This window comes from Oncorhynchus masou, chromosome 30, assembly GCF_036934945.1.
Source record: "Oncorhynchus masou masou isolate Uvic2021 chromosome 30, UVic_Omas_1.1, whole genome shotgun sequence".
NCBI classification, from domain to species: Eukaryota; Metazoa; Chordata; class Actinopteri; order Salmoniformes; family Salmonidae; genus Oncorhynchus; species Oncorhynchus masou.
In genome coordinates, this window is record NC_088241.1 from 9,460,883 (window position 1) to 9,478,072 (window position 17,190).

General features: G+C 40.0%; 2 protein-coding genes across 5 annotated transcripts in view; one reads left to right on the forward strand and one right to left on the reverse strand.

Moving 5' to 3' along the window:
- Positions 1-65: 65 nt before the first annotated feature.
- On the reverse strand, positions 66-1,730 carry LOC135522014 (gamma-secretase subunit PEN-2-like). Of its 2 annotated transcripts, none has more exons than XM_064947883.1 (4): positions 1,641-1,730; positions 1,127-1,223; positions 823-927; positions 66-509 (listed from the first exon to the last, which is right to left on the reverse strand). In XM_064947883.1, the coding sequence occupies exons 2-4, from the start codon at positions 1,185-1,187 to the stop codon at positions 370-372; spliced, it is 306 nt and encodes a 101-aa protein (XP_064803955.1). In that variant the 5' UTR covers positions 1,188-1,223; positions 1,641-1,730; the 3' UTR covers positions 66-369. The 2 variants fall into 2 exon arrangements, with proteins under 2 accessions (XP_064803955.1, XP_064803956.1); XM_064947884.1 differs by having other exon boundaries at positions 1,609-1,710.
- An 803-nt stretch (positions 1,731-2,533) lies between these two features.
- The window catches only part of LOC135521995 (histone-lysine N-methyltransferase 2A-like), a 60,442-nt gene continuing 45,785 nt past the window's right edge, over positions 2,534-17,190 (forward strand). For 2 of the 3 annotated variants that reach the window (XM_064947854.1, XM_064947856.1), the window contains exons 1-2: positions 2,534-2,905; positions 8,832-8,910. In XM_064947854.1, coding sequence (XP_064803926.1) covers positions 2,573-2,905; positions 8,832-8,910 — 412 coding nt within the window. In that variant the 5' untranslated portion in view covers positions 2,534-2,572. The remainder of the gene's footprint in view (positions 2,906-8,831; positions 8,911-17,190) is intronic. The other variant, XM_064947855.1, reaches the window with a different exon arrangement.

The following is a 17,190-nucleotide window of genomic DNA, read 5'->3' on the forward strand; positions in this document are numbered from 1 at the left end:
AGACCACAATCTGGCATCCAAACTCAAAACCTTATTACAGCAAATAAAAAAGGCATACACTTCCATTTCATTTAGAAAGTTAATGAATTTGCTATTTATTTTTGTCATACATACCATTCGCGTGTCTAACCTTCCAAATTTACTCAAATGTGTTGAGACATCAACACACTACACACAATTTGGGGAAAATGTGCAGTGTTCATAGGACATCTTCCCACTCATTAAAGCCCAGAAGAAAATTACCATGATTATCCATTGAGATAAACTACACATTTAACTATTTCAACCCATGTTAGATTTTCCTATTAATTCTGTCATGGTAAAGTTTTATACAGTAGGAAGCTTTCTTGTTTCCCCGCCTTGTCTGTCTCAGGGAATGCCAAGTGGAATGGTGAAGGAGAGGTAGTCGCCCACCTCACCCCATTCTGCTCTGAAGTGTTGGAATATGGTTATCCATGTGGTGAGTACTGCAACCCACAGTAGGAACCCCAGCCCTGAACGCTTTACATCTGAAAGAGAGATGTAATGTATTGTAGTCATGTTTGCATAGAAACTGCATGCTTTCACTAATACTTACACTAATGTTAATTAAACTAATACAAAGCCAACTTTATGTTTTAGCTGGATCATCTTATCCCATTATGGATCATAGGCCTACATCTCATAAGACACACAACCTGTAACAAATGTATTATTTATCCAGTATGTGGATTTCCCACAACAAATATGGACAACTAATCATTTGTACAGGAATCTTGAGTTACATTAATTAACAGCACTTTCTCTGTGTACATTGACTCTGATTGGATGATTGACACTCACATGTTTTGATCTGAAGTTGTTCAGTATATGTTGGCTTTACAAAGGCCTCTTTGAAAAACCACACCACATTCACCAGCCACAGGAACGGAAGGAATGCAAATCCCCCTGAGATAGAAAGTCATTACAGTATTACTACATGATTCTTGCTTTACTTATATATATATACACACGTTGTAAACACTAACATTGGAGAGCTCATGCAATGTTTTTCTCTTTGAACCATGCCAGGAGACAGAAATCCCCTGGTCACGTGGCTTATAATTAGAGAAAAACAACACTTGGTGGTTCAGACTTACCAACTTACCGAAATAGTATTTCCTACAGAGGGTGAGTTTCTCCTCATTGGGAAGGCGCTCTAGATTCATGTTGATTTCCTGTTATTTCCCCCTTCGTATTGACAGCTTTTCAAAGAGACATTGAAGTATGATGGAAGAGGATAAAAGTGAGAGGGTATTTTGAAGATCAAGACTGGCACATTTCGGCTTCATGGAACTGCCCGTCTGTAAAATACTAGGGTGCCCTCTATCGATAAGAATGGAACAAGTATTGTGTTTCCACCGAACTTTTGCCTGGCTATCTGCCCAGATGACACGATAACATATTTAAACACCAATTTTGCGAACTGAAGTATTTTAAGGCGAAATGTGTAGACTAGTAGATCAGTTTAGAAAAAGCAGTCGAGAATAATGCGTACTGGATGGCTAACAATATATGCTACAATGTTAACAGCAATTGTCCTCTATTACAGAAAATACATCATTAATAATATTTTTCCGAGGCTTTTACCTGTAATGTTTAATTATATAGATGTCAAATACCTCTAAATTGCTTGACAACTTCACGTTCAACAGCTCAAAACATACACACAAAAGAGAATGTAAATTTGTCATTTCCGCTTCCTACTCCAGTTTTCTTAAGAGGGGGATGTGACGTCCATATTTCCCCCCCCCCGTTCGTTGTGGGTACTGTAGTTCAGATCGCGTACATAGAAACGTATGTTTTAGCATTTAAATAAAAATATATTTCAACAGTGTAATTCACTTTTGCTTGTAGTAAATCACCTATGATTGCTGACAGTGCAGACGATGTGAGTTGCAATGCAAAATATGTGCCTTGCAGTTGCAAAATTACTGTTAACCTGCCTGTCTTATTCTGTGAATAATTTCCATCAGGGAAATTTACTACAATGTACAACCATAATTCTCATCTTATCAATGCAAAATAATATAGGCCTAGACTTGTGGATATTTTTAATTCTTCTTTTCAAATTATGTTTAGAGCTTGATTTAAGTGCATAGACTCTCTCTCTCATCTAAGGAGCGCGCACATAATGTGCAATGTGTATGAACATATCAAAAGACGAGGACAAGCCGCTCTGAGGAATAGGGACCAGCCTAAAAATATTGGTATAGCGGTAGATGGCCATTCACAAAATGTGTATTTTTTTGCATGGAGGGAAGCTGGGCCTTGTAGTTAATTATCAATAAACGTAATGGTTGTAATGAAACGATGATCGAGCAATGCGTCCTTTTTTTAATATCAAATGGGTTTATTACTTGTATTACATAATGCATTGCACACACCACCCCTATAAATTTCAAACATAATTTAAATAAAGATTTGCAAGTTACCCTGTGAAGCTTTCCTTGGACATACTTCATTTCCCGGCAGCCTTGCGGGTCCCCCCTCCCTTTCTCGCGCCTTCCCTCTTGTCTCACCTCAAGTTGCTATCGGTGTTGTTTTTGAAGCTATGATGGCGGCAGCGGGATGCGGATCAGCAACCGCGGCTGCCATAGGAGGCCAAGTTGGTACTGCTGCACCCCGAGGTCGCTTCCCTGGTCGGCCATGGTCGTCTCGCAGCCGCTTGCGTTCTGAGAAGCGATGGCAACTCGACCGATCAGGGGCAGAAGCTGACGATGTGACTAATGCTGGAGGCCCAAGGCCCACAAGCCTGGTTCTCTCGTTAAACGAGGACCAGTCTCACTTGCGCTTACTTGGGATAGAGTCGAACCACAAGAGCTTAGCGGAGGCTGGGTACAGCTCAAGTGGGAGCGAAGAGGTGAGAGCCCAAATCGCTGCTGGAGTTAGTATATTTTTGCTTCTTTTATCATGCCATTTTGGTTACCTGTGTTGGTGTGTAGTTTTGTGTGTGTGTGTGTGTCATGTAGAGTTGGCCCCGTTTCATAATACTTTGCTTTAAGTGTCAACATTAGTTAGCTATCCAGCTAACGTTAGCAGTAGCGACTTCATGAGATGTTCGTCAATAGCGCTAGCTAACAAAGGGGAAGGCTAATGTAATATTTGTCTGCATTGGAGCTCTATGGTTAGTTAGACATAATATTTACCACGAATAACTTACACCCACGGTAGCTAGTCAGGTATTTGTCTTAAATTAGTATTTAGCTAGTTTATGCCTGTAATTGCTGCAGTGAGTAACGAACGTAGCTACATAAATGTTTCTATGGATTCAAGAGGGGGAGGGGCTACGTCAGATACCTACTCTATGATAGCTAACTAACTACGGTGTATGGGGATCATTTCACGTTCCTTTCAAGAACAAGGCTTGCAGAATGTCACCTGGTCAGTTTTTTTTGTCGCTGTCACTGAGTCAATTAATGTAACTAGGTTGTTGAAGTCATTGGAGGGAAACTGATAACGAAACCCGGTAGTGGGTAAATTTGTCATGATGTGCGATGTTAACGTTACTTGGCCTGCTATTGCAGTCCATTTTCTATTTTATTACAAGCAAGACAGGAGCACCAAGCATATTAGATATTTACATTTGAAATATACATGACCTAGGCCTACCCAATGACTGCAAGTATTCATATGTTAATAATCTGGCTTGGACCCAAGCTCCACATTAGCTGACAAAATGCTGCTGCCACAATATCGACTTTATTTGCATATTAACAGGCATGTAGCAGATGTAGTGAGAGGCCTGCAACCCCTCCCCAGTTCCCAGGCATGACTGGGTAAATTGCTGCTGGTTTCTTGGTAATGCCTCGCCATCCATGAACAAATATGCATTACTTGGAGGAGAAGATCATTTGAAAGATGTGCTTGGACTGTTTTTGAATGATTAACTTAACTAGTTGATGTAATGGCTTGTCCAGTGCACTTGTGTTGGGTTTGTAATGGTATAGGTTGGTGCTCAAGACTAACACAATAATCTACAGGTCATCCCAGTGATGGTAAACATTTGACATGGGAGACCTATTCCAAGTAGGCAGTAACCAATAGCACTATACATGGTCATTTCCATGTAAAAGAACCCATGAGCACCAACGTGAAGTTCGTAGAAGCATATCAAATTGGGTGTCAAATGAAAGCGAAGAGTATATTTTTGGAAAATAAAGGTACAGATGCATTAAAGAAAATACAATTTTTTTGCAAATTAGGAATTGATTTCTGGCACACACAAAAAAGATGGAAACGGTTCTTTAAAAATATCTACCAGAAAGTCATAAAAGGTATTAGAAATAAATCAAAACACAATGTTGAAGTAAAGACTAGAGGTCGACCGATTTATGATTTTTCAACGCCGATACCAATTATTGGATGATCAAAATAATGACAATTACAACAATACTGAATGAACACTTATTTTAACTTAATATAATACAACGATAAAATCAATGTAGGCTCAAGTAAATAATGAAACATTCAATTTTGTTTAAATAATGTAAAAACAAAGTGTTGAAGAAGAAAGTAAAAGTGCAATATGTGCTATGTAAGAAAGCTAACGTTTCAGTTCCTTGCTCAGAACATGAGAACCTATGAAAGCTGGTGGTTCCTTTTAACATGTCTTCAATATTCCCAGGTAAGACGTTTTAGGTTGTAGTTATTATAGGAATATTTCCCTCTATACCATTTGTATTTCATTAACCTTTGACTATTGGATGTTCTTATAGGCACTTTAGTATTACCAGTGTAACAGTATAGCTTCCGTCCCTCTCCTCACTCCTCCCTGGGCTCAAACCAGCAACACAACGACAACAGCCACCATCGAAGCAGCGTTACCCATGCAGAGCAAGGGGAACAACTACTAGAAGGCTCAGAGCGAGTGATGTTTGAAACGCTATTAGCGCGCACTAACGAGCTAGCTATTTCACTTCGGTTATACCAGCCTCATCTTGGGAGTTGATATGCTTGAAGTCATAAACAGCGCAATGCTTGACGCACAACGAAGAGCTGCTGGCAAAACGCACAAAAGTGCTTTTTGAATGAATGTTTACACACCTGCTTCAGCCTACCACCGCTCAGTCAGATACTTAGATGCTTGTATGCTCAGTCAGATTATATGCAATGTAGGAAAACAAGAATTGAAAATAAGAATGTGTTCTTAACTGACTTGCCTAGTTAAATAAAGGTGTAAATATAAATAAAAACAAATTTAAAAAGTCGGTACCCAAAAATACCGATTTCCGATTGTTATGAAAACTTGAAATCGGCCCTAATTATTCGGCCATTCCGATTAATCAGTTGACCTCTACTCTGAATGCCAAGTGTCACGTCTGGAGGAAACCTGGCACCATCCCTACAGTGAAGCAAGTTGGTGGCAGCAGCATGCTATGGGCATGTTTTTCAATAGAAGGGACTGGGAGTCAGGATCGAGGGAAAGATGAACGGAGCAAAGTACAGAGAGATCCTTGATGAAAACCTGCTCAGGACCTCAGACTGGGTTGAATCTTCAACAGGACAACGACACTAAGCAAAGAGCCAAGAAAGGGAAAGGGGGATACCCAGTCAGTAGTACTAACTAAATGCATTCCACATTTAACCCAACTCCTTTTGAATCAGAGCTGTGCGGGAGGCAGCCTTCATCAACATCCACATCTTTGGTGCCCAGGAACAGTGTGTTAGCTGCCTTGCTCAGAGGCAGAATGACACATTTCAAGTCTCTAAATGTCCTTGAGTGGCCCAGCCAGATCCTGGACTTGAACCCGATTTGAACATCTCTGGAGAGACCTGAAATATGCTTCAACAAAGTATTGAGTAAAGGGTCTGAATACTTATGTAAATGTGTGTGTGTGTGTGTGTGTGTGTGTGTGTGGGGGGGGAGAGAATGTAATACGTTTTGGAATAAGGTTGTAATGTATTTTTTTGTTACCCCTCCCAGCTCTTACTGACAACTACCCACGAGACCACTTGCTTTCCATTTACTGGAACTGGCATCTGAACCGACTGACACCGTACGTCCATGGACGTTGACATTTGGTCAGTCCGCCATGGTCTTGATTTCAACGTCCACAGACAGTTTTTTTGGGTCGGTTTAGACCGGCCTCGATTTAGCCCAAACATAGACATCCATGATTGGTTCAGATTTGGTCTTATCACCGATCATAGACGTCTGTTTCACAAGTTTGCACAGTACAGTGAAGCACAACTGGGTACAGTAAAGAGTATAGATCATTACGCGTTAATGCAGAATTCTGCATTTTTCCCTCAGAAAAAGAGAACGCCTAAGATGCTGTATCTTGCTGCGTTTTATAAGCACAGATCTAAAATGCTTATTGTAATTTCTGCTCGGCATCAGACTAATTTTGTGTTTCAGTTGCACTTCACTCGAATGAGAATTCACGAACAGGCATTGTGCTCTGACTGATATGTAGGTACTTTTCTCAGGTTAAATGCAAGATTAACTTCAAGAGACACATTGGGAAATTTAACTAGCTAATCTCTTTCTATGATAATAAACAATTCAAATATGATGGTCATACATCGTTTTTGCAAAAAAATAACTTGATTTTTTCATTGTAAGCTAATTTACTTGTGTGGCTGTAAGCCAGATAATGTTGCACTTCTGTTGTCATCTGATGAAAATGAAGCTATTTTCTGACGAATGTGTTGCACTAATGTATTTTCTGTGAAGAACAACTATAGTTGCACTCCACTGATCACCCTATTGAAACAAAAAGGCACTCTTTCAACATAAAACACGTGGGAAATGGTTTAAAATGCAGATTTTGAAGAAAGTGCAGATTTCTGAACTCTAACGTGATCCCTTGTACAGTAAAGTTTGGTACAATGGAGTCTACTGTACTGAATAGGGATCTTAACAGTTAATTGGTTAACCGCCGAAAATACAGTTGACCGCTCATGCTTATCAGTCTATAGGTTAATTGGCATAATTTAGGGGAATTAAATTGTCCTTGTGTATCTTCATTTGTTCTCCTGTTTCTTAATTATCGCACGTGCACAGCATACAGAGAATAGCCTATCACCTGTCAGAGAGCAGCTCCTCAAAAGATGGTACTGGAGTGAAACGTGCTTTTATATATTACTTTTTATTTTTCCATCTCAACTCGTAATTTAAGCTCGCCTCCCTTTTCCCATTCGAGTGCATATGCTATAGTCAACGATAGTCAGGCTATCACCCACCACTTTGCAACATGAGCTTTAGGCAGTATAATTGTTTGAAACCTGAAAGTTTTTACTTTACTTCAAATAATGAGCCATTTCTTACCTGGCTTCAAGGTTGCCCGGAGAAAATCCAACCATAAAAACAGGCAATTATTTTATATAGACTTCCTCATGCCATTAACTTTAATTTCTCTACTGTTCTATTGATTTTCATATCAACTTTCTTTTGTTGGCTAGAAGCAAAAGGCACAATCCTAGTCATATTAACAACCCACCCTAGTTGTTGCTTTTAGATTCCCCGTCTTTTTGTGTGACAGATTTGAATCCCTGTCACACATGAATCGGCTCGCTTTAGGTGCACAGTTTTAGAACTGCTTTTTCCCGCATAATGCATTTTGGCAAGTATTTGAAAATGACATTTTATTAGCTGCTTCATTACAAGAGTTGCATGTTCCATAATAGGCTATAACATTTTGACTTTAAGACAATAGGTGTGGTAGAGTTGCATGTTTGCATTTAAGCTCTTAATGAAAAATGGCCTCTCCTTTTTAATGCATGGTATTTTCAGTTGGTCATGCCATTTTACTGTTTGTAAAAATGTAGCTGTTTTATTGACCGGTTAATGATGGTCGGCTAGTCGGCAGCAAAATTTACCAACATTTGCAATCCTAGTACTGAACTGTGCTGTACTGTACACTACATAGAAGTCTATGATTGGTTCAGATTTGTTCTGGACCAACCAAATTTGGTCTTAATTGGTGACAGAGATCATGAGAATAATGGCCAGTGTGTAGAATAATACCCATATATGCAAAGTAAGATATTGCATATTTTTTACCTTTTGTGTACCTAATTCAGGATACATCACCATGAAGAGTGAAAATCATATCCATAATTATGCATTTCTGTGTTGTACAGATCAGAGACCGATTAGGTAATTCCGCAATCATTGTTCTGTTACCGGTTGTAAATTCACTTCACATAGTGTATTCAATAACCAAAATCGATTTTCAAAGTCAAGGTGTCATGTCATAGCTGACACTCCATTCTTTCTGCTAACATCTTTGAATCTGACGTTTTTTGGAAAATGTGGTTGCATAAACAGAGGGAGATTTTACTGTTACCAAATTTAGCATCTGCACAGTTCTTCCAGTAAATGTATTTTTGTGAAATGTTCTGTGTAAATTGTTCAAAGTAGTCCTTGTGCATAGTTTGTTCGGTTTGTTCAACTTTGAAATCAATGTTTTTTTATTTCGCATACATTTTAATGTAAAAAATAGGAGTCTCCGTGTAATTCTGTTATCATGGAATAACCTACTCACTATATGACATGACACAATATAATTTTTGATTGCCCTGCCTCTGTTCTCCCTCAAGATTGGGATATAAAAAAAGATCCTGTAGTCAACAGTATTAGTACTAGCATTCAATTGCATAGGCCTCGTTGTGTTCAGGTGTGTGTGTGTGTTAGGTTATTGTCACTGTTGTCAAAGCTTTTAGACCTAATTGTTGCATGCAACTACTATTCATCAATTTCAAATGCATATTCGGTATCAAACTGTTGTGAGGTTATGGAAAATTGTGAAACAGTCGGAAAAAGAATGTTGAGTGTCCAAAGTTAATAATCTGACCTTGCCTTTCAGGGAGATGATTTCACAGGATTTGAATCTGATCGTAAAGGATATAAAGGCCCCATACGGTCCAGACATAATCCCTCCAAAAGTAAGTATTAGCCTATTCTACACCTATTCCCATCCCTTGCCACCTATCTATTATTCTTGGGCGGAATCGAGATTTTCATACTGTTATTCTGCCATACCGGGATTTACGGTATTACTGGTATAGCACACAAGAGGCTCAAAACGCAAAAAAGGCCCATTGGCAGAATTACCAGAATTACAACTAAATTAGCACAATTAATGGCAAATTCTCATGAATGCCTACGGGCACAAACAAACAAATCAATTGCAAAGACTGGCAAATCCAGCTAATAATGTTATACAAGTATAGCTAGTAGTAATTTCTGGTGTAGACATTTACAAGCTAAAGTAAACGAGAGAAATTGTGCAAATAAACACATTTTTGAAAGAGTGAAAAAAACAATAGTTGGAAGCACAGAGAAAAAATGGCAACTGTACAGATAATTCATCTTTGAACACGGCAGAAAGCTAACCGCCCATCTCCTTATTAATTCAGCCACTTACTTAGATAACTAACAAGTAACCAAATACACAGCTGGAGAGTATAGCACATCTTAGACAGTTTTAAGATATCTGATGGCTAACACTTAGTAGTGAATTGCATACAAGTGTAACTTTATCACATCATGTGCGCCACACAGAGACTCACCAATAGATATTGAACACAATGGACTCAACCAGCTACCGCTTTCTCCCGAACACGACTGGCTGCTCTTCTGGGAAACTATGGTATGCTTCATAAATAGAAATGTGACTGGGGAAATAGGGTTGCACATTTTGGGGAATATTCAGAGGTGGAAACTTTCTGTGGGAATATATGGAAATTAATATTAATACCATTTAAATGTAGATGTTTTTTGCATTGGATATATTTACCATATCATATGGAGACAAACATAAACCTTTTACCTTATCATAAGTAGACATAATTGCAAATTATTAAATCCTTCCAATGGAAAAAATAATTAAAAAAATGTAGTTACTAATTGAACTTTAATTAAATGAGTTGACTCTTCACATGGGATTATTTCACTGAACAACAAAAGGGAATATATGATCCATCGCTTCTCCCAAAAATGTTTTCAACATACAGTGGGGAGAACAAGTATTTGATACACTGCCGATTTTGCAGGTTTTCCTACTTACAAAGCATGTAGAGGTCTGTAATTTTTTAACATAGGTACACTTCAACTGTGAGAGACGGAATCTAAAACAAAAATCCAGAAAATCACATTGTATGATTTTTAAGTAATTAATTAGCATTTTACTGCATGACATAAGTATTTGATCACCACCAACCAGTAAGAATTCCGGCTCTCACAGACCTGTTCATTTTTCTTTAAGAAGCCCGCCTGTTTTCCACTCATTACTTGTATTAACTGCACCTGTTTGAACTCGTTACCTGTATAAAAGACACTTGTTCGCACTCTCAATCAAACAGACTCCAACCTCTCAACAATAGCCAAGAACAGAGAGCTGTGTAAGGACATCAGGGATAACATTGTAGACTTGCACAAGGCTGGGAGGGGCTACAGGACAATAGGCAAGCAGCTTGGTGAGAAGGCAACAACTGTTGGCGCAATTATTAGAAAATGAAAGAAGTTCAAGATGACGGTCAATCACCCTCGGTCTGGGGCTCCATGCAAGATTTCACTTTGTGGTGCATCAATGATCATGAGGAAGGTGAGGGATCAGCCCAGAACTACACGGCAGGACCTGGTCAATGACCTGAAGAGAGCTGGGCCCACAGTCTCAAAGAAAACCATTAGTAACACACTACGCCGTCATGGATTAAAATCCTGCAGTGCACGCAAGGTCCCCCTGCTGAAGCCAGCACATGTCCAGGCCCATCTGAAGTTTGCCAATGACCATCTGGATGATCCAGAGGAGGAATGGGAGAAGGCCACGTGGTCTGATGAGACAAAAATAGAGCTTTTTGGTCTAAACGCCACTAGCCGTGTTTGGAGGAAGAAGGATGAGTACAACCCCAAGAACACCATCGTAACTGTGAAGCATGGAGGTGGAAACATCATACTTTGGGGACGCTTTTCTGCAAAGGGGACAGGACGACTGCACCGTATTGAGGGGAGGATGGATGGGGCCATGTATCGTGAGATCTTGGCCAACAACCTCATTCCCTCAGTAAGAGCATTGAAGATGGGTCGTGGCTGGGTCTTCCAGCATTACAATGATCCGAAACACACAGCCAGGGCAACTAAGGAGTGGCTCCGTAAGAAGCATCTCAAGGTCCTGGAGCCCAATAGAAAATATTTGGAGGGAGCTAAAAGTCTGTATTGCCCAGCAACAGCCCCAAAACCTGAAGGATCTGGAGAAGGTCTGTATGGAGGAGTGGGCCAAAATCCCTGCTGCAGTGTGTGCAAACCTGGTCAAGAACTACAGGAAACGTATGATCTCTGTAATTGCAAACAAAGGTTTCTGTACCAAATATTAAGTTCTGCTTTTCTGGTGTATCAAATACTTATGTCATGCAATAAAATGCAAATTAATTACTTAAAAATCATACAATGTGATTTTCTGGATTCTTTGTTTTAGATTCCGTCAATCACAGTTGAAGTGTACCTATGATCAGAATTACAGACCTCTACATGCTTTGTAAGTAGGAAAACCTGCAAAATCGGCAGCGTATCAAATCCTTGTTCTCCCTACTGTACATCTGTAAAATGATAGTCTAGAAACTAAAGCTTTGGTCATCTTCCTCTGTCTTCAATGTCTTCTCCCTGGACCTCCTCAATGTCCACCTCTTGAACATCAGATTCTGAGGCCTCATCTTCACTATCACTTTCCAACCTTGTTGAGGATGTCTCGTTGTCAGTCTAAAAAAAGCCTAAAATTTGCCCGGATGGCCACCAATTTATCAACCCTTGTATTGGTCAGCCTGTTGCCTGCTTTGGTGTGTGTGTTCCCAAACAAGGTACCAGTTGCACTCTGACTTGGCTGATGTTGGTGGTTTTGGAGGATGATGGGAGGCAACAGGGGAAAGAGCCTCAGATCCACAATGCCCCTTCCACCAGGTGGCTGATTAGATATGTTGGCACGACTGCCATATTGCATCTCCATCCCAAAGCCTTTGCTTGGAAGTGTACTTCGCCAGACTGCCAAGATCCTTGCCCTCATCCAGGCCGAGGTGGCGAGACACGGTAGTGATTACACCATAGGCCTTCTTGATTTCTGCACCAGACAGGATGCTCTTGCCAGCATACTTGGGGTCCAACATGTACACTGCGGTGTGTATGGGCTTCAGGCAGAAGTCTTTGCGCTTTTTGATGCATTTCAGAACTGCAGTTTCCTCTGCTTTGAGCAACAGTGAAGTGGGCAGGGCTGTACGGATTTCTTATCTTACATCTGCAAGCAGAGTCTGAACATCAGACAAGATGGCATTGTCTCCCTCAATCCGTGTAATGGCTACTGCTAGAGGTTTCAGGCTGTTTACCACTCTCTTCCAAAATACATCATCCAGGAGGATCCTCTTGATGGGGCTGTCCATATTGGCAGATATGGTCATTTCTAGGAGAGACCTCTTCCCCTCCAGGAGATTGTCAAACATGATGACAACACCACTCCAACGGGTGCTGCTGGGCAGCTTCAATGTGGGGCTCTTATTCTTCTAACTTTTCTTGGTGACGTAGATTGCTGCTATAACTTGATGACCCTTCACATACCTAACCATTTATTTGGCTCTCTTGTAGAGTGTATCCATTGTTTTCAGTGCCATGATGTCCTTGAGGGGCAGATTCAATGCATGAGCAGCACAGCCAATGGATGTGAGGGTAGAACTCTTTGACTTTGGACCAAGCAGCCTTCCTGTTCGCAGAATTGTCTGTCACGAGTGCAAATACCTTCTGTGGTCCACGTTCATTGACTGCCTTCAGCTCATCTGCAATGTGGAGACCGGTGTGTCTGTTGTTCCTTGTGTCTGTGCTCTTGTAGAATACCGGTTGAGGGGTAAGAGATGATGTAGTTAATTTTTCCTTACCCACGAACATTCAACCACCCATCAGAGATGATTGCAATACAATCTGCATTCTCTATGATTTGCTTGACTTTCACTTGAACTCTGAGCTATGCATCAAGCAAATTAGTAGATAAAGCATGTCAGGTTGGAGGGGTGAATGCTAGGCGAAGAACATTCAGAAATCTCTTCCAATACACATTGCCTGTGGGCATCCGTGGTGAACCAGTTGCATGCACAGCTCAAGCAAGACATTCATCAGCATTTCTCTGACTTCGTTCCTCCATTGAGTCAAATAAACTTCTGATTCCAGGAGGACCATGAGCTGTTGCTATCGATAAGGTGTCTCATCATTTTCACCTCGAATAGAAGTAGAGGGACTTTTGTCAGAGGTTGCTTGTTGTGAGCGCTGAGGGAACTTTATGCACTTGGCCAGATGATTCTGCATCTTTGTTGCATTCTTCACATGATTTGGCACAGTATTTGCAATTGGGCACAGCTTTTCCTTCTACATTGACTGCAGTGAAATATCTCCAAACATCAGATAGTGCCTGTGGCATTTTCCTGTAAAGATTAGAAAAAAATGTAAGAAAAACCAAAATACAATTCCATGTACAGATAAATAGTTAAGCAGTCAGATTAAACAACTCCTTTGTAAGATAAATGTTTTAAAATGAAACGTATGGAAACGGATGAATTAACACTCCTCAGTTAGCAGGCTCATGCAAGCTAAAACACACACGGTAGCAAACACTAACTAGCAGAATTTGTTAACCAGTTAGAAATGATTTAAACACACTTTGCTGTAGGCAACTATTTACTAGTTAACAAATGTATGTATGTCATATAAAATATATCCCCTCACCCAGTATTGTTATCAAAACCTACCAGAAAGCATGTAGTCCTTGGCTCAGACAGTGTAGTAGTGTGGGCTCAACATTAGTGTGCAAGATCTTGAGAATCTGCTGTACATGTGATGGAAGATGCCGTGGGTTGCAATTCCATTGAATTGGGGATAGTTTAACCAAAATATGCCACAAGACCTAGAATTGCCTCGTGTAGCCCACATAAAAGGTTCACTGTTATAAGTTAACTTTTTTGATGAATTTAAGCAAAAGTCCCAGGCTTATCTTCCCATGGAAAATTCCCTGAAAGTTTCCGACCCGTTGCAATCCTTCTCATGATACCTAGGAAGTAAGTGTTATGTTTGGGGTAAATCTAACACACCACATCACTGAGTAACTCTCTTCATATTTACAATGTTATGGGTTTGCTTGTCATCGGCAACTGCTAGTGAGTTTTTTTTTTAGGACAAAAATAAACAGAATAGAGATAAGCACAAGCAAAATCTTTGAGAAAAACCTGGTTTGGTGTGCTTTCCAACAGCCACTGGAAGACAAGTTCACCTTTCAACAAGACAATAACCTACTACACAAGGACAAATATGTACATCAAATTAATATTTGTTACATGCACCGAATACAACAGGTGTAGACCTTACAGTGAAATTCTTACTTACAGGCTCTAACCAATAGTGCAAAAAAGGTATTAGGTGAACAATAGGTAAGTAAAGAAATAAAACCACAGTAAAAAGGCTATATACAGTAGCGAGTCTAAAAGTAGCGAGGCTACATACAGACACAGGTTAGTCAGGCTGATTTGATGTAGTATTTACATATGGTTAAAGTGACTATGCATATATTATGAACAGAGAGTAGCAGTAGTGTAAAAGTGGGGTTGGTGGGTGGTGGGACACAATGCAGATAGCCCGGGTAGCCAATGTTCTCGGGGGACTGTTTGGTCGGCCTAATTGGGGTTGTATGTTCATGAATGTATAGTTAGTGACTATGCATATATGATAAACAGAGAGTAGCATCAGTGTAAAAGAGGGGTTGGGTTGGGGGGGCACACAATGCAAATAGTAGCCATTTGATTACCCGTTCAGGAGTTTTTTTATGGCGTGGGGTAAAAACTGTTGAAGCCTTTTTGTCCGAGACTTGGCACTCCAGTTCCGCTTGCCATGCGGTAGAGAGAACTACATACATACATGCATACATACAGTTGATGTCGGAAGGTTACACACTTAGGTTGGAGTCATTAAAACTTGTTTTTCAACTTCACAAATTTCTTATTAACAAACACTAGTTTTGGCATATCGGTTCAGAAATCTACTTTGTGCATGACACAAGTCATTTTTCCAACATTTGTTTACAGACAGATTATTTCACATAATTCACTATCACAATTCCAGTTGGTCAGACGTTTACATACTAAGTTGACTGTGCTCTTAAACAGCTTGGAAAATTCCAGAAAATGGTGTCATGGCTTAAGAAGCTTCTAATATGCTTAATTGACATAATTTGAGTGAATTGGGGGTGTACCTGTGGATGTATTTCTAGGCCTACCTTCAAACTCAGTGCCCCTTTGCTTGAAATCATGGGAAAATCAAAAGAAATCAGCCAAGACCTCAAACAATTGTAGACCTCCACAAGTCTGTTTCATCCTTGGGAGCAATTTCAAACGCCTGAAGTTACCACGTTCATCTGTACAAACAATAGTACACAAGTATAAACACCCTGGGACCGCGTAGCCGTCATACCGTTTGGGAAGGAGATGCGTTCTGTCTCCTAGAGATGAGCGTACTTTAGTGCAAATCAATCCCAGAACAACAGCAAATGACCATGTGACGATGCTGGAGGAAACGGGTACAAAAGTATCTATATCCACAGTAAAACGAGTCCTATATCGACATAACCTGAAAGGCCGCTCAGCAAGGAAGAAGCCACTGTCCAAAACCGCCATAAAAAAGCCAGACTACGGTTTGCAACTGCACATGGGGACAAAAATTGTACTTTTTGGAAAATGTCCTCTGGTCTGATGAAACAAAAATAGAACTGGTCATAATGACCATCGTTATGCTTTGAGGATAATGGGGGAGGCTTGCAAGCCGAAGAACACCATCGCAACCGTGAAACACGGGGTGACAGCATCATGTTGTGGGTGTGCTTTGCTGCAGGAGGGACTGGTGCACTTCACAAAATAGATGGCATCACAAGGAAAAGAAAATGATGTGGATATATTGACGCAACATCTCAAGACATCAGTCAGGAAGTTAAAGCTTGGTCGCAAATAGGTCTTCCAACTGGACAATGACCCCAAGCATACTTCCAAAGTTGTGGCAAAATGGCTTAAGGACAACAAAGTCAAGGTATTGGAGTGGCTAGCACGAAGCCCTGACCTCAATCCTATAGCAAATGTGTGGGCAGAACTGAGAAGGCATGTGTGAGCAAGGAGGCCTACAAACCTGACTCAGTTACACCAGCTCTGTCGGGAGGAATGGGCCAAAATTCACCCAACTTATTGTGGGAAGCTTGTGGAAGGCTACCCAAAATGTTTGACCCAAGTTAAAGGGAATGCTACCAAATACTAATTGAGTCTGTGAACTTCAGACCCACTGGGAATGTGATGAAATAAAAGCTGAAATCAATCATTCTCTACTATTATTCTGACATTTCACATTCTTAAAATAAAGTGGTGATCCTAACTGACCTAAGACAGGGAAATTTTATTTGGATTAAATGTCAGGATCTGTGAAACTGAGTTTAAATGTACTTGTCTAAGGTGTATGTAAATGTCTGACTTCAACTGTACGTACCTACATACAGTGGTGTAAAGTACTTTAATATTTTTACTTAAGTAGTTTGTTTTGGACTTTACTATTTATATTTTTACTACTTTTACTTCACTATACATTCCTAAAGAAAATAATGTACTTTTTACTCCATTTTCTATGACACTCAAAATTACTTGTTACATTTTGAATGCTTAGCAGGTCAGGAAAAGGGTCTAATTCACACACTTATCAAGAGAACATCCCTGGTCATCCCTACTGCCTGAGCTGGAGGACTCACTAAACACAAATTGCTTAATTTGTAAATTGTTTATAAGTGTTGGTGTGTGCCCACCAATCCATAATAAAATGGTGGTCTGGTTTGCTTAATATAAGGACTTTGAAATGTATTTATACATTTACTTTTGATACTTAAGTATATTTAAAACCCAATACTTTTAGACTTCTACTCTGGTATTTTACTGGGTGACTTTCACTATTACTTGAGTCATTTTCTGTTAAGGTATATTGGGTACTTTTTCCGCCACTGCAAGTCTATACTGGTGTTGCTTACGAAGACGACATTGAAGGTTACTGAGAGGCCTAGTTACAACTTATCCCTTAAATCTGCTTGAAAATCTATGGCAAGACTTGAAAATGGACGTCTAGCTATGATCAGCAACCAACATGACAGCATGCAGAATTTTAAATAGAGTAATGTG